At 42.2% G+C, this 18,177-nt stretch overlaps 1 protein-coding gene across 1 annotated transcript in view; it reads left to right on the forward strand.

Annotated features, from left to right (window-relative positions):
* Positions 1–14,647, forward strand: part of LOC124285205 (ectoine dioxygenase-like) — a 37,814-nt gene extending 23,167 nt beyond the window's left edge. Inside the window, exons 2-9 of the mRNA XM_046721392.1 lie at positions 3,840–3,918; positions 5,506–5,587; positions 5,983–6,093; positions 7,112–7,203; positions 7,900–8,006; positions 8,121–8,217; positions 11,451–11,649; positions 14,362–14,647. Coding sequence (XP_046577348.1) covers positions 3,840–3,918; positions 5,506–5,587; positions 5,983–6,093; positions 7,112–7,203; positions 7,900–8,006; positions 8,121–8,217; positions 11,451–11,649; positions 14,362–14,463 — 869 coding nt within the window. The 3' untranslated portion in view covers positions 14,464–14,647. The remainder of the gene's footprint in view (positions 1–3,839; positions 3,919–5,505; positions 5,588–5,982; positions 6,094–7,111; positions 7,204–7,899; positions 8,007–8,120; positions 8,218–11,450; positions 11,650–14,361) is intronic.
* Positions 14,648–18,177: the final 3,530 nt, after the last annotated feature.

Genomic DNA, 18,177 nt, shown 5'->3' on the forward strand with positions numbered 1-18,177 from the left:
CTGATTGTAATTCTTCATTGAGTCACATCTGATGGAATTTCATCCATAACTGTTCTCTGTCAGATGAAAGGGTACAACCTTTTCCAAACTTGTCAAAAACTGAATGGAATTCCGGGCTCAGAACTGATTCTAGATTTCTGTGAACTGTTGGTCTGTCGCTGCATTCTTTTGCAACAGCAACAAGATGAGGGCCATTCAATGAACATGAGGCGTCGTTCATAGGGTCAAGGATTATTGTAGACAAAGACTTTGGTAGGACTTCTGTGAGAACACCCTGCATGTCCACATCTGTTGGCAAGAAAACTGGGGTGTTTTCCTCTTTACTGTGAGTATCCGTCCTGTCTGCTGAAGGGGGGTTGTCTTTGACAGTCGAGCCCAGTCGATGTTCATGTGCTAAAATGAAAGAAAGTATTGACATATTCAAGTGATGCATATTGACTGATGACTTAACATTAATGTGAGAGTTTGATAGGAACTTCACCACAAATATATATTTTGTGTGAAATTTGATAGGAACTTCACCACAAATATATAATTTGTGTGAAATTTAAGAGAAAGTATGTTAATTCCTGGCAGTTGCTGAGGTATACAGTTAATATGAAGGAAATAGTGGAATTATCGGTAAGAAATGGTGGCCTGAGATAAATCATTCACATGTATTATTGATTTCACTAATGTGAAGTGAACACATGCTAATGGTGATAACCAGGGTGAAACTACATGTACTTATCTGAGAAATGTGTATAGTTTGATCAATTTATGATCAGTGTCACTGTTGGAAGAAATGTGTTAGAATTGTGTACATTTTGTAAATATTGAAGATGCCTTAAGACATTAGCAGTGTAGGAAAGATAGCCCGTCCCAACGTCCGAGAAGGGTGAATTTTGTGGAGGACGGGTTAAAAAATATCGGGTCAATTTGTCCGACAGTGTTTTATTTATATTTGGAGGACAGGCTAGATTTTGGCAGGACTGGTAAATAATTTGACCTGCCAGTCCTGTGGACAGGCTAGATTTTCTACATCTTTCCTACACTGACATTAGCATATCATTATTTGATGTAACAATTCAGAGATTGTCTTTGGTACCTCATATGGTACATATATATACTCTGATACATTAAATAAATTGAATGCTTACCTTTAATATCTGATCTGTTGTGTTTCTTGGTAACATGACCACGAAAGCCCCTGATACTCCGGTAGGTTTAGCCGAGAGCCGCGATCACGGGGGTGATAATGTTTGGTGTAATCAGCAGATCTTCTCTCTGCGTGGTGGAACGCTGTCCTCCACCAGCAGGTTCCCGTAACTGATCCAAGCCTCTCGTATCCATTCCTTGACGAGCTGATCACACTCTGGATGGCAACCAAAGTTTTTAAACTGGTTTCATGCACCTCATGATCCAACCCCGTCATGATCCAACCCCGTTTTCAGGCACATCTTTCCCATGCTTCCATACCGTTAATCATGAAATGTAGGCCTCCAGGGTTTTCCCCATCATCGTGTACCGGGCTACTTCTACCTTTACTTGTTGGAGGATCCATAGTGAAACAGTCTTCTTGTGTACCGTTTCTACCTAGAATTGTTTCGGGGGAATTAGCTCCGGGATCTCCACCTTTTCAAATACAAACAGAGAGGATCTCAGGCAAAGCAGGAATCTTTATTACATAGAAACATATGAAGGCAAAGGACACGTATTCAATCAACTGGTAGGTCAGAATTATCGGCCAAGACAAATGTAATATTGTTGCAGAAAACTATTAAATTGAAATTACAAACAATATGACAAGCGACAAAACAGATAAAAATACAAATGCTTAGAACATATTGTAAACGTTATACACGTTGGGCATTTATTGACTATGAGCATCCACAACTCCAGCAACCATTAAATTTTAACTGATATAGTTTAGGCGTCTAAACAGTAGTGGTGGCCTATGAAAGTAATGATTTGTTATCTGTGATTCTCGATTATTCATAAAGTTAACATATAGCGACAGAACAGTAAATGCTAGCAGCATTTTAGATTAAAGTAAGATTATTTCATTGTTCAAGCAGAGTAGCACGGCTAGGACTTAAAGCAAATTTAACCAAATGACAAGTAACAAGTAAAAGTGACTTACCTTCAAATACAAACAGAGAGGATCTCAGGCAAAACAGGAATGATTCTAGTGTGCAACCATCCTGTTTATATACCCGAGACCTGTCCGAATTTGAAAGCAAGTCCGTACGCACATGTTCAATTTGCAATTTCGATAATAGAATATATCACATGCTGGTTACGTTACGCAAGTTTTGGATGTCAGATTCTAGCGCTGAATGCCGAAGTAATGAAAGTTAGATAATCGAAGATTATGAATGCCGTTAGAATGTCACAGTTTGTGCTGGTTCCTTAGATAGATTATTTTGGAGTGGTCAGCCGTGTCTAGATCGTCAATGCAGCTAAACCGATAATCACTGTGTGTTTGGGACACAAAGAGCAGTGGCCTAACACTTACTAATCTCCCAGCATCGCTGGACCGGTTTTGACAGCTTGAATGTTTGAAGTAATGAGAATAATTAAGCAGGTTCTGAAAACTATGTGACTTAACTGGATTGAGAATGTAAAAATATACAATTGTAGAATATATTTAAAATTGATAAAAACGTGAAGAAAGGTATGGTAAGTTTGGCACTGTTAAAATAGCAGACATATTGATTAGTGTATTGGTAGAGAAGTATTTGCATATCATATCATATCATATATCATATCATATCATATCATATGTCATATCATATCTCTTATTACCCACGTGGTCAACGTATGGGCAGTTGCATACTAATCTCGTACGTCACACGAGTGTCGTATCGCGTTGACCTGTGTCGTAACGACTTGACCTGAGATTCTAACGATTTGATTGGATAACCGATGACCTCTCAATTAGGTCACATTCTGACGTAACTATTTTTTCATTCATAACAAACACGTGAATTCATTCATTCTATAACTTAAATGCATTGTGGGAATGTAAACATTGCGAACGTTGCCGTGTCGCTGTTTAATTGTGAGTCGAACTGAGACATTATATCCGTCGAAAAACATAAACGCAATGTTTCCACCAGTGATGTTAGCGAATGAAGCAACTGCAAACCAAGAAGCGGGGGTGCTACGGGGTAGTTTACTGTAGGAGGCTGTACGCGGGCGATGACAACTGACATGCATCCTGGCGTCTGTTACCAAGGCAGTGACGTCATTACAGTGTGACGTCATGCAAATATTGTACTACAGTACAAAACTCTTCCGCAACCTCTTTATGAAACCGGTTTCGGTTTGAAACCAAAAAATAACAAAAATACGCTATTTTGTCAATTTAATGCATGTAAGACGTGGGTAATAAATAAAATACCACACTCGGTCTCATTACATACGAATTATATGAAACTCGTGACCTTCCTATGTTATCTATACCATAGGAAGGACACTCGTTTCGTATAATTCGTATGTAATGAGACCTCGTGTAGTATTCTCTATATATCTCATATATCAACCCGTGAAGGTCCGGGTTAGAATATTTATCTTCAGTAACCCATGCTTGTCGTAAGAGGTGAAGAGGTGACGAACGGGATGGGGTGGTCAGGCTTGCTGACTGGGTTGACACATGTCATCGGTTCCCAATTGCGCAGATTGATGCTCATGCTGTTGATCACTGGATTGTCTAGTCCAGACTTGATTATTTACAGACCGCCGTAATATATGTCTCAGCTGGAACATTGCTGAGTGCGAGTTAAAACTAAACTTACTCACTCATATCAATATTATCATATTATATTATATTATATTACATGATATTATATTTTCAGAGTTTAACTACTCATCGCCCTTTGAGGCTACTGACGAAATGAAAAGAGGATTTGATGAGAAGGGACATGTTATAATCCGGTACGTGTTATAATTCTATACTGTCTTCTAGGCAGTATCCTGTTCTGTCTTCTGTAGGACCTTCTAGGCAGGATCCTGTTCTGTCATCTGAGGGACCTTCTAGGCAGTATCCTGTTCTGTCTTCTGTAGGACCTTCAAGGCAGGATCCTGTTCTGTCTTCTGTAGGACCTTCTAGGCAGTATCCTGTTCTGTCTTCTGTTGGATCTTCTAGGCAGGATCCTGTTCTGTCGTCTGTAGGACCTTCTAGGCAGTATCCTGTTCTGTCTTCTGTAGGACCTTCTAGGCAGTATCCTGTTCTGTCTTCTGTAGGACCTTCTAGGCAGTATCCTGTTCTGTCTTCTGTAGGACCTTCTAGGCAGGATCCTGTTCTGTCTTCTGTAGGACCTTCTAGTATCCTGTTCTGTCTTCTGTAGGGCTGTATCCTTCTAGGCAGTATCCTGTTCTGTCTTGTAGGTTCTACAGCAGTAGGACCTGTTCTGTCTGTAAGACCTTCTAGGCAGTATCCTGTTCTGTCTTCTGTGACCTTCTGTCTTGGGAGGACCTTCTAGGACAGGCAGTATCCTGTTCTGTCTTCTGTAGGACCTTCTAGGCAGTATCCTGTTCTGTCTTCTGTAGGACCTTCTAGGCAGTATCCTGTTCTGTCTTCTGTAGGACCTTCTAGGCAGTATCCTGTTCTGTCTTCTGTAGGACCCTGTTCTGTCATCTGTAGGACCTTCTAGGCAGGATCCTGTTCTGTCTTCTGTTGGACCTTCTAGGCAGTATCCTGTTCTGTCTTCTGTTCTAGGACCTGTCTGTCTAGGCAGGATCCCTCATCTGTCTAGGCAGGATCCTGTTCCTGTCTTCTGTAGGACCTTCAGGCCTGTTCTGTCTTCTGTAGGACCTTCTCGGCATCTGTTCTGTCTCCTGTTCCTGTTCTGTCTTCTGTAGGACCTTCTAGGCAGTATCCTGTTCTGTCTTCTGTAGGACCTTCTAGGCAGTATCCTGTTCTGTCTTCTGTAGGACCTTCTAGGCAGGATCCTGTTCTGTCTTCTGTAGGACCTTCTAGGCAGTATCCTGTTCTGTCTTCTGTAGGACCTTCTAGGCAGTATCCTGTTCTGTCATCTGTAGGACCTTTTAGGCAGGATCCTGTTCTGTCATCTGTAGGACCTTCTAGGCAGTATCCTGTTCTGTCTTCTATGGGACCTTCTGGGCAGTATACCCAGTCGCGATATTGCTGGAATCTTGCTAAATGTGGCGTTAAACTCACTCACTCACCCTTGGCAGTATTCGGTATGCCATACAGGCAGTACTCGATACTGTCTTTTTAGTAGTATCATCTAGGCAATATAAGGCACTAGCATCTGGTGTACCATGAAACTAGGTTGGGTTCGAGTGTTTAATGTATTAGTGTAAGGGTACCAGTGAAAGTGTCTTCTCAATTTAGGCGTGTCACCTTTCTGCTATCTTTAGCAGATACTTTAGCCGTCGCTGATTTGTAGTGATTTCGTTATTAGAAAGTCAATGCAAGAAAATAAGCTTCAAATAATACAGTTCCATGTTGTTACTGCAGTGGAACCTGTAGTGTTAATGTTGAGTGGTTTGTTTCAGCGGTCTGCTGGAGCCCGATGAGCTGCAGAAAGTGACCCGTGCCTTCGAGGACAGTGAATACATCAAGTCTAATGCATATTCGGTGAGCAGCGGAATAGATTCAATGAACATGCTGCAGCAATAGAACTCACTGCTTCGAAGTTTCCATGAACACAATATTGAACTAAAATACTAAATATACCGGATATTACTTATTATAGGTCATAAGACTCGATAAATACTGTTACTAGAAATGATTAGAAGTTAGTATTGTGGAAAATGTCAAACGTATATGTGCCAAAATCAGACAGCCAGGTGTTGTATTGGGGAACGTTACATACATACACACACACACACACACACACACATACCAAACAATATGGAAAAGAATGTATAGAGCAAATAAGTAATACATCCAATATGGTTGATGTGCCTGGGATATATTTCATGTGAACACAAAGTGAATGTTTCTCACATTCAGTTCTCTACGTTTTTCAGACAAGTGACGGAACCGGAAGGAAGTCTCGCGTGGCATGTTGGAAACAACCAGGTGATGACGTCACAGGTCTTGTCACGCGCAGTGAAAGAGTTGTAAGGACTTGTGAAAAGGTATATCCAATAATACTGGGTCCTGAATAATACTATTCTGGTTCAATGAACTCTTGTTAACCTACATATATAGGACGACACACAACGCATGTGCAAGAAATGGATATGCTCTTTCGGTAATCTTTCATACTCTCGGCATTCAGGAAGAGGAACAAACCTAAGTTGGTACAGAAATCACATTTAAGCCGTACTTCTTATGCTATGTGCGATTGTAGAATCCGTTCCAATAACTAGTTTGATAACATAGACATATACCCCAACAACAATCTGATCTCTCGTCCTGACGGTTGTGTTAGGGTCAGGGTATGTAATCACAAGCCTTTGTCCCAGGATTCTTCAGGGTAGGTAATCACAAGCCTTTGTCCCTGGATTCTTCAGGGTAGGTAATCACAAGCCTTTGTCCCTGGATTCTTCAGGGTAGGTAGTCACAAGCCTTTGTCCCTGGATTCTTCAGGGTAGGTAATCACAAGCCTTTGTCCCTGGATTCTTCAGGGTAGGTAATTTCTTCAGGGTAGGTAGTCACAAGCCTTTGTCCCTGGATCCTTCAGGGTAGGTAGTCACAAGCCTTTGTCCCTGGATTCTTCAGGGTAGGTAAGTCACAAGCCTTTGTCCCTGGATTCTTCAGGGTAGGTAGTCACAAGCCTTTGTCCCGGGATTCTTCAGGGTAGGTAATCACAAGCCTTTGTCCCTGGATCCTTCAGGGTAGGTAGTCACAAGCCTTTGTCCCTGGATCCTTCAGGGTAGGTAGTCACAAGCCCCTTTAGGGTAGGTAGTCACAAGCCTTTGTCCCGGGATTCTTCAGGGTAGGTAATTACAAGCCTTTGTCCCTGGATCCTCCAGGGTAGGTAGTCACAAACCTTTGTCCCTGGATCCTTCCTTAAAATATTGTGGCAAACGCATCTATAGAGGCTCCTTACACTATACATGTTGACAGATTCAACTTACCAGTGTTGAAATGACTACCTCATGTTTCCGTCTGACAACGAAGCGATGAGTAATGAGTTTGTTGTGTTGGCAGCTGCTGGGGGGCGAGGTGTACCACTACCACTCCAAGATTAACATGAAGGAAGCAAAGACTGGGGGTCAGTTTGTCTGGCACCAGGACTACGGGTAATCCAGAGCATTAAATACTCTACATCATGTACATTGTTTATATTTATGCAAATTGTGAAAAGAAGTCACATCATTTGTGTGGGGGAATGGGCAATCAGTATCTACATATAGGGTGGATGATCTTCAGCGGGTTATCCTGTGAAGTTTATATCCTACTACAGTTTTGTAACCAAATCCATCGCCCAGTTTGAGGTTACATTGAGCCTTGACCTGGAAACAACCTGGTTTAGATGTGTATCTTCAACATGGGGAGTCTGCACTTGTAGCAAACCTCGGCGACTGTAGCCATTATTCCAGAAATTCTTCTACTAAATGACACAGATATATCAAACGCATGATCTTCCGTTGGTTGTTGAAACAATATTAATGCAAACCCTGCACGACATATGTGTTTGTAGATGGTTTGCAAGGGGAGTGTTGCCAGAAGCAATAGGTCATTCTTACTGAAGGATCTCCAAATGTCCATCCACCCACCCATCCATCCATCCATCCATCCATCCATCCTCCCATCCATCCATCCTCCCACCCACCCATCCATCCATCCATCCATCCATCCACCCATCCATCCACCCACCCATCCATCAATCCACCCACCCATCCATCCTCCCTTTTAAACGCTTGTTTTAGAACTTGTCTACAGCTAATGACACAGCCTTGTCTACAACTAATGACACAGCCTTGTCTAATACCCAGGTACTGGTACCAAAACGGGATCCTGTTCCCTGACATGATCAGCGTCTTCATCGCTCTGGATGCCAGTGTAAAGGAGAACGGCTGTCTGCAGGTAGGTGTGACAGTCTGTACTTAGTAGGGACTGAATCAAGGTAGGTTGGACAGTTTGCAGATAGGAGGGATTGTCAGAAGGTAGGAGGGACCGTCTGCACGTAACACGAGATAACTATTTCTTCGCATAGGTCCCTCAGAGGTGGCGGTCTCCATGCAAGAGCGACATTTCCATCAGGTCATTGCCATCAGGATAATGCCATCAGGACTGCGAGTGCTGAGGGTGTTGTAACGCCGCCATGTTGCTTTGTGCTCTGGTCTCAGTCGCACAGGCTTCTCAAGCTGCATGTACTTCATGGTGTACCACAACAAGTGGATTATACAACTTGACCCTTAGTGACCATTTACTTATTCACTAGACATTAAACAACTCAATGCGACACAGACCGAACACTGACTGTGGTGTAATGAAAGCTCATGGCGTTGTAGGTCACTGACGTCCTCCGTGTTGGGCTAAACACGTTATGTAGAAACTGTAGCCTCCGTGTTGAGCTAAACACGTAATGGAGAAACTTGCAGCCTCCATGTTGGGCTAAACACGTTATGTAGAAACTTGCAGCCTCCGTGTTGGGCTAAACACGTTACGTAGAAACTTGCAGCCTCCGTGTTGAAACTTGCAGCCTCGGTGGTGTTATGTAGAAACTTGCAGCCTCCGTGTTGGGCTAAACACGTTATGTAGAAACTTGCAGCCTCCGTGTTGGGCTAAACATGTTATGTAGAAACTTGCAGCCTCCATGTTGGGCTAAACACGTAATGTAGAAACTTGCAGCCTCCATGTTGGGCTAAACACGTTATGTAGAAACTTGCAGCCTCCATGTTGGGCTAAACACGCTATGTAGAAACTTGCAGCCTCCATGTTGGGCTAAACATGTAATGTAGAAACTTGCAGCCTCCGTGTTGGGCTAAACACGTAATGTAGAAACTTGCAGCCTCCGTGTTGGACTAAACACGCTATGTAGAAACTTGCAGCCTCCATGTTGGGCTAAACATGTAATGTAGAAACTTGCAGCCTCCGTCCATGTTGGTGTTGAAAAACATGTTATGTAGAAACTTGCAGCCTCCATGTTGGGCTAAACATGCTATGCTGCATGCAGCCTCCATGTTGGGCTAAACACGTAATGTAGATTATTGCAATGTTGACCATTAGTTTGAGTCGTTGGCTACTGTGATGTCACCTGAAACAGTAGTGTTGTATACACTGGATAATCGTTGGTTACTGTGATATCAACTGAAACAGTAGTGTTTGGCAGACGTTCGTTGGGGTAGCTCTCTGATGGTTTTTCAGGATGGTGGACAAGAGATGAACTGACAAAAAATGTCAGCAGTAGAGTTGAAGACAGCGGAAGCCATGTTTAGTATGGTTGTTGAATAATGGTCTAAATGGTAATCACGTGACAGAACGCACACCGGGACCGAGTGGCCAATTTTCCCTATGTGGAGACCAGCTCTGGCACTTACACGCACAGGCAGTAGTCGGACGGAGATTCTTCACTGTGATGTCACCTGAAACAGTAATGTTGTGTACACTGGATAGTCGTTGGTTACTGTGATGTCACCTGAAACTGTAGTGTTGTATACACTGGATAGTCATTGGTTGCTGTGATGTCACCTGAAACTGTAGTGGTGTATACACTGGATAGTCATTGGTTGCTGTGATGTCACCTGAAACAGTAGTGTTGTATACACTGGATAGTCATTGGTAACTGTGACGTCATCTGAAACTGTAGTGTTGTATACACTGGATAGTCGTTGGTTACTGTGATGTCACCTGAAACAGTAGTGTTGTGTACACTGGATAGTAGTTGGTTCCTGTGATGTCACCTGAAACTGTAGTGTTGTATACACTGGATAGTCGTTGGCTGCTGTGATGTCACCTGAAACTGTAGTGTTGTATACACTGGATAGTCGTTGATTACTGTGATGTCACCTGAAACAGTAATGTTGTGTACACTGGATAGTCGTTGGTTACTGTGATGTCACCTGAAACTGTAGTGGTGTATACACTGGATAGTCATTGGTTGCTGTGATGTCACCTGAAACAGTAGTGTCTTATACACTGGATAGTCGTTGGTTACTGTGATGTCACCTGAAACAGTAGTGGTGTATACACTGGATAGTCGTTGGTTACTGTGATGTCACCTGAAACAGTAGTGTTGTATACACTGGATAGTCGTTGGTTACTGTGATGTCACCTGAGACTGTAGTGTTGTGTACACTGGATAGTCGTTGGCTACTGTGATGTCACCTGAAACAGTAGTGTTGTATACACTGGATAGTCGTTGGCTACTGTGATGTCACCTGAAACAGTAGTGTTGTATACACTGGATAATCGTTGGTTGCTGTGATATCAACTGAAACAGTAGTGTTTGGCAGACGTTCGTTGGGGTAGCTCTCTGATGGTTTTTCAGGATGGTGGACAAGAGATGAACTGACGAAAAATGTCAGCAGTAGAGTTGAAGACAGCGGAAGCCATGTTTAGTATGGTTGTTGAATAATGGTCTAAATGGTAATCACGTGACAGAACGCACACCGGGACCGAGTGGCCAATTTTCCCTATGTGGAGACCTGCTCTGGCACTTACACGCACAGGCAGTAGTCGGACGGAGATTCTTCATCGTCGACGTAGTCGTTGGTGAGGCGACGGCCGAACTAGCCGCAAAATCCGTCTGCTTGTGTCAATGATCTGCATCCATCTCCTCCGACTCGTCTCTCTGACTGGTCTCCCTGACTGACTATGTCAGTCCGGTTTTATAAATAGGGACATTACGCCATGTTAGGGACATTAAACAGACAAAGGGAATAGAATTTCGGTGCACTTTGGACATATATTGAAGCAATTATGTCGTTTGATTATATGAAGTTTTTAAAGAAACTTATTGAAATGGTTTACTCTATGACAGTTATATCAAGTATATGTATCTATTACTGAATGAGTGACTGATTGGTGTCAATTAATGCTTACATCATTAATCCATTGCTCTTTAGCAAACGTCAAGAGAACAATCTCTGCCTACGTGGCTAATATCATCTGCAGTTTTGAGGAACTATATTGTACAGCTATAAGACCGGTTGATACCAGTGTAAACATGACGTCAAATCGACTAATTGTGTATGCATCCATCTGGGTTCAGGGAGTAGGAATATACACATAGAAAATAGGAACTGAGTTAGATGGGAGTTCACTGAAGATAAATCCTAATAGAGTGAGGGATGAATATTGTATGAGCGTCGTTGCAAGCCAATATAAACTCACACATGGCAACCCATGGCAACTGCATGATATCAGATGATCGTGATTCCAAACAGCAACTTTGATCTTAAAGTTTTGAAAAATGTGTATACACTAAGATAAATGACATATCACTATTTCTATCGGAATATTTATGTTCGATTGTGATATGAGTCATATAAGCTGTGGTAGACTTGATCCTTGTCGTAGAAACAAATCCGGAACCTTAAAGATTCTCATTACGGAATGTCATTGTGCCCCACTATTTGGTGCTTGTAGGGGACGCAGTGTTCTTCCACTGCAATGTCCTGCACACCAGCAGCGCCAACGTGAGCGACAGACGCCGCTGGGTGTTCATCTCCTGCTTCAACAGAGTCTCCAACAAAGCGACCACTCAACACCATTTCCCGTCGAGTGGAAAACTGGACATTGTAAGTTGCATGCAGCAGTGACAGTCACACAGTCAATCAGGACCGCCTCCGTGGTGTAGTGGTTAGAGCGTCTGCCTGGAGAGCGGAAGGTCGCAGGTTCGATCCCCGACCGCGTCATACCAAAAGACGTTAAAATATGGTACTTGTTGGTCCCTGTCTGGCGCTCGGCATTAATGGGTACAACAAGGACTGGTCGGCGCGGAGTCAGTATAATGTGTCTGAGTGGGGTATTCATGCTTCACTGGGGCATGGTATCTCAGCGGGCTAGCACTATAAAACCAGCTTTAGTCTGGGCTAGTACAAGCAGCCGCACATACACATACACACGCATGTACGTCGTCATATGAGCGAAATATCCTCAAGCACGACGTTAAACCAAATTTCACCTCACCTCACTCTGTCAATCAACAACGCGCTTGACTCCAGCTGAAGAAGCCTCCTCACCTGGTCTCAAAGACTGAACTGGTGATTACAGTGCCGATATTGTTCAGTGTAACAGTGTGTGACTGGTGTGTAACTGGCCATTAGATAGTGAAGCTGTAGTTGACTAATGCTTGTATGTCTGTGTCGTCCAGCTGTGTGACTGGTCATCAGATAGTGAAGCTGTAGCTGACTAATACATGTACTTGTATGTCTGTGTCGTCCAGCTGTGTGACTGGCCATTAGATAGTGAAGCTGTAGCTGACTAATACAAGTACTTGTATGTCTGTGTCGTCCAGCTGTGTGACTGGCCATTAGATAGTGAAGCTGTAGCTGACTAATACATGTACTTGTATGTCTGTGTCGTCCAGCTGTGTGACTGGCCATTAGATAGTGAAGCTGTAGTTGACTAATACATGTACTTGTATGTCTGTGTTGTACAGGAGTGTGACTGGCCATTAGATAGTGAAGCTGTAGTTGACTAATACTTCATGTCTGTGTTGTACAGGAGTGTGACTGGCCATTAGATAGTGAAGCTGTAGCTGACTAATACATGTACTTGTATGACTGCGTCGTCCAGCTGTGTGACTGGTCATCAGATAGTGAAGCTGTAGCTGACTAATACATGTACTTGTATGACTGCGTCGTCCAGCTGTGTGACTGGTCATCAGATAGTGAAGCTGTAGCTGACTAATACATGTACTTTTGTATGTCTGTGTCGTCCAGCTGTGTGACTGGCCATTAGATAGTGAAGCTGTAGCTGACTAATACATGTACTTGTATGTCTGTGTCGTCCAGCTGTGTGACTGGCCATTAGATAGTGAAGCTGTAGTTGACTAATACATGTACTTGTATGTCTGTGTTGTACAGGAGTGTGACTGGCCATTAGATAGTGAAGCTGTAGTTGACTAATACTTCATGTCTGTGTTGTACAGGAGTGTGACTGGCCATTAGATAGTGAAGCTGTAGCTGACTAATACATGTACTTGTATGACTGCGTCGTCCAGCTGTGTGACTGGTCATCAGATAGTGAAGCTGTAGCTGACTAATACATGTACTTGTATGACTGCGTCGTCCAGCTGTGTGACTGGTCATCAGATAGTGAAGCTGTAGCTGACTAATACATGTACTTGTATGTCTGTGTCGTCCAGCTGTGTGACTGGCCATTAGATAGTGAAGCTGTAGCTGACTAATACATGTACTTGTATGACTGCGTCGTCCAGCTGTGTGACTGGTCATCAGATAGTGAAGCTGTAGCTGACTAATACATGTGTACTTGTATGACTGTGTCGTCCAGCTGTGTGACTGGCCATCAGATAGTGAAGCTGTAGCCGACTAATACATGTACTTTTGTATGTCTGTGTTGTACAGCCGTGTGACTGGTCATCAGATAGTGAAGCTGTAGCTGACTAATACATGTACTTGTATGACTGGCGCTTTCGTCCAGCTGTGTGACTGGTCATCAGATAGTGAAGCTGTAGCTGACTAATACATGTACTTGTATGTCTGTGTCGTCCAGCCGTGCGACTGGCCATTAGATAGTGAAGCCTGCAGCTGACTAATACGTATGACTGCGTCGTCCAGCTGTGTGACTGGTCATCAGATAGTGAAGCTGTAGCTGACTAATACATGTACTTGTATGTCTGTGTCGTCCAGCTGTGTGACTGGTCATCAGATAGTGAAGCTGTAGCTGACTAATACATGTACTTGTATGACTGCGTCGTCCAGCTGTGTGACTGGTCATCAGATAGTGAAGCTGTAGCTGACTAATACATGTACTTGTATGACTGTGTCGTCCAGCTGTGTGACTGGCCATCAGATAGTGAAGCTGTAGCTGACTAATACATGTACTTGTATGTCTGTGTCGTCCAGCTGTGTGACTGGCCATCAGATAGTGAAGCTGTAGCTGACTAATACATGTACTTGTATGTCTGTGTTGTACAGGAGTGTGACTGGCCATTAGATAGTGAAGCTGTAGCTGACTAATGCTTGTATGTCTGTGTTGTCCAGCTGTGTGACTGGCCATTAGATAGTGAAGCTGTAGCTGACTAATACATGTACTTGTATGACTGCGTCGTCCAGCTGTGTGACTGGTCATCAGATAGTGAAGCTGTAGCTGACTAATACATGTACTTGTATGTCTGTGTTGTACAGGATTGTGACTGGCCATCAGATAGTGAAGCTGTAGCTGACTAATACATGTACTTGTATGTCTGTGTTGTACAGGATTGTGACTGGCCATCAGATAGTGAAGCTGTAGCTGACTTATACGTGTATGCCTGTTTTGTCCAGGTGTGTGACTCGGCCATCAGGAACTGCACAAACCTCACAGACATGTCTGCTAAAGACTTCCTGGACCCCAAGGACAATGTGCTGATTGCAGCTGCGCGATAGAACTGAATCCAGCAGGTCTACTCCTTCGTTCATATTGGACCCAAGACAAACTCTGTAACAACATTTTCTGCAGTGGAAATCAATGTTACAGTTGAATGTTGTTCTTTTTTTAATCAAATTGCCTACATTCCATGTTTTATTCTTATGAATTAAATTTAATTCTTAGAATTAAATATAACATTAACAGTCGTTTGTCGTTGATGTGGCTTTTCAACTATACTTCCCATCCAAAGTTTAGACTCACTTAAAACAATTCCAACATCTTCCGTCAAATCCCCTACCCTAAATTTAATGTGCAGTTACCTTACAAAATACCAAAATAACGGAACATCAGTTTTGGTTATGGATTTCACAATTCACTTTTCAGGGAAACGCGAGTGCTACCCAGTACCCATGTAAGGTGTAATTGGGGTGCAGGGGGGTGGGTGGGGTAGCCTAGTGGTTAAAGCGTTCGCTAGTCACACCGAAGACCCGGGTTCCATTCCCCAAATGGGTACAGTGTGGGAAGCCCATTTCCGGTGTCCCCGCCGTGATATTGCTGGAATATTGCTAAGCACGGCGTAAAACTAAACTCACTCACTCACTTGTTTTCTTCAGGTATTTGATGTATCAGTTCTGCATGCATGACCGCCAGTCTGTGTTGCTCAACTTCAGGTATTTGGACCAGACACCCAACAGTTGCAAGTCACCCATGCTTGTTCTTGGTCATGAGTGTAGTTTGGATAATTTCTTATGTACAGTCCGTTGGATTTTATTTGAGACCTATGAATCGCTCGCTAACACAAAATGTAATAATTGCAACAAAGCCAAATTTTGCACAGTCACATGAAATGGACAAACTAACTCTGATGATTTGTCTCATAATTTTGGGCACCCGAATAAAAAAGTTGTTTAACAACCGATCATTATTTTGTTGTCACTTGTCGCTAGGGGGACCACTTGCTGGTGGAACAGCCAGGTAATCAACAAGCGTGTGTAGTGAAATTTCAATTTCACACGTGCAACTCGCACACCTGTCTGGTAAAATGAGAGGTCACTCTGGTAAAACACATGCTGGGTGTTATATTCAAGCTGTTATCAAGTAAATACACATTTGAAGGACATAGTTTTTCAAAATGGGCAGAAATGAGCTCTGAACGGAGCTGAGTGTCATTAAGCATATAATGCACCTGCCTATGATACTGGAACACTTCAAAATTTGCATTGAAAGGGTGGAGGGGGCTCTTCTTCAAGCAAGTCATAACGTCCCACTGTTTGCCATGTGCAGTGTAGACTTGACAGATAATCCTTTGTATAACTCTAAAACTAGGTGATGTCGCTTTCAATCCTAACAAAACTGAAAGCATATTTTTTTCATGCAAACAACCACCCACTAGACTTCCTGATCTTCACATGAATAATATCAACATTAAAGTAGTTTCTCATCATAAACATCTTGGTTTAACATTGTAAAGCAACTGTAATTGGCATGAGCACATTAACGATATAATCAAGAAAGTATCCCCGATGATCAACTGTTTTAGGTCCCAGAAATATAGATTTTCACGTAAGAGCCTAGACACTATTTACAAACAATTTATTCTCCCTCACTTTGACTTAAACGTTTGAATAACATTCAAGTAAGGCAAAACAGTATCAGGATAGATGATTGGTTGGCACACTTAAGGCAACTCTTGTGGTGTTGATACAGTAGATCATAACAATATCCGGATAGATGATTGGTTGGCACACTTTAGGCAACTCTCTTGTGGTGTTGATACAGTAGATCATAACAATATCCGGATAGATGATTGGTTGGCACACTTTAGGCAACTCTTGTGGTGTTGATACAGTAGATCATAACAATATCCGGATAGATGATTGGTTGGCACACTTTAGGCAACTCTCTTGTGGTGTTGATACAGTAGATCATAACAATATCCGGATAGATGATTGGTTGGCACACTTTAGGCAACTCTTGTGGTGTTGATACAGTAGATCATAACAATATCCGGATAGATGATTGGTTGGCACACTTTAGGCAACTCTCTTGTGGTGTTGATACAGTAGATCATAACAATATCCGGATAGATGATTGGTTGGCACACTTTAGGCAACTCTCTTGTGGTGTTGATACAGTAGATCATAACAATATCCGGATAGATGATTGGTTGGCACACTTTAGGCAACTCTCTTGTGGTGTTGATACAGTAGATCATAACAATATCCGGATAGATGATTGGTTGGCACACTTTAGGCAACTCTCTTGTGGTGTTGATACAGTAGATCATAACAATATCCGGATAGATGATTGGTTGGCACACTTTAGGCAACTCTCTTGTTGTGGTGATTGATACAGTAGATCACACTAACAATATCATAACAATATCCGGATAGATGATTGGTTGGCACACTTTAGGCAACTCTCTTGTGGTGTTGATACAGTAGATCATAACAATATCCGGATAGATGATTGGTTGGCACACTTTAGGCAACTCTCTTGTGGTGTCAATACAGTAGATCATAACAGTATCCGGATAGATGATTGGTTGGCACACTTTAGGCAACTCTTGTGGTGTTGATACAGTAGATCATAACAATGACCATCACTATCATGACAATACAGAGCAGATCAACCTGAACCGGCAAAACTCAGAACTCAGCTATACTTGATCCACCAATCACTAGAGAAGACGTTTTTGAAAGTATTGACAATCTTAAATCAAGCAAATCACCAGGATTTGATGGCATGATATCAGAATTCTTTAAACATTCGTCAGACCTTATCGCACCATACCTGGAACTACTATTTAATATTATATTGGAAAATAGTACTTTCCCCATTGGTATCATTGTTCCAATTCATGATGCAAGTAACCAAAATAACTATAGAGGAATAACATTACTTAGTATCTTTACTTACATTTTCACTTTTATAGTTAATAAGAGACTTGTAAGCTGGGGAGATACAATGGATAAGATAAATGAGTCGCAAGCTGGATTTAGACATGGATATACTACTGTTGACAACATATTTATTTTACAAAGTGTAATACAAATATATTTGAATTCAAAAGGAGGAAAGTTCTATGCGTTATTTGTAGATTTTGCGAAAGCCTTTGACTCGGTTCAACGCAACAAACTTTGGTCTGTATTTCAATGGCTTGGTCTTAGTAACAAAATGAGCGGACTTTTGTCTAATATGTGTGAGAACGTGAAGGCATGTGTTAAAAATAATCAAGAATTTTCGGAAAAGTTCGAATTACAACTTGGTGTACGGCAAGGATGTATACTTAGTCCATTCCTGTTCTCATTCTTCATCAATGGGCTTGCTGTTCAAATCGAAACTAACTGTTTAAGTGGCATACAACTTCATCCAGAAATAGTCAAATTTTTCCTTCTGTTGTTTGCAGACGACGTTGTGTTGTTGCCAAGCACCGTTAGTGGCCTCCAAAATCAAATAAATGAACTTGAACATTTCTGCGATAAATGCAAATTAAAAGTAAATAGAGAGAAAACAAAAATCGTAGTCTTTAAAAAGGGAGGTAAACTTTCTAAAAAAGAAAAGTGGTTGTTTAAGGGTATGCATCAAGACTTTGTTAGCTATCATAAATATTTGGGATTGTATTTTACCATTGGGTTGTCTTGGACCATGCATGTCAAATATGCTTTGCTCCAAGCGCAAAAAGCACTTATCGGTATTATGAAGTACACTTGGAGATATTAATTACAAAA

The sequence above is a fragment of the Haliotis rubra genome, unplaced genomic scaffold, assembly GCF_003918875.1.
Source record: "Haliotis rubra isolate DU_JTF1 unplaced genomic scaffold, ASM391887v1 Scf355, whole genome shotgun sequence".
In the NCBI taxonomy this organism is placed as follows: domain Eukaryota; kingdom Metazoa; phylum Mollusca; class Gastropoda; order Lepetellida; family Haliotidae; genus Haliotis; species Haliotis rubra.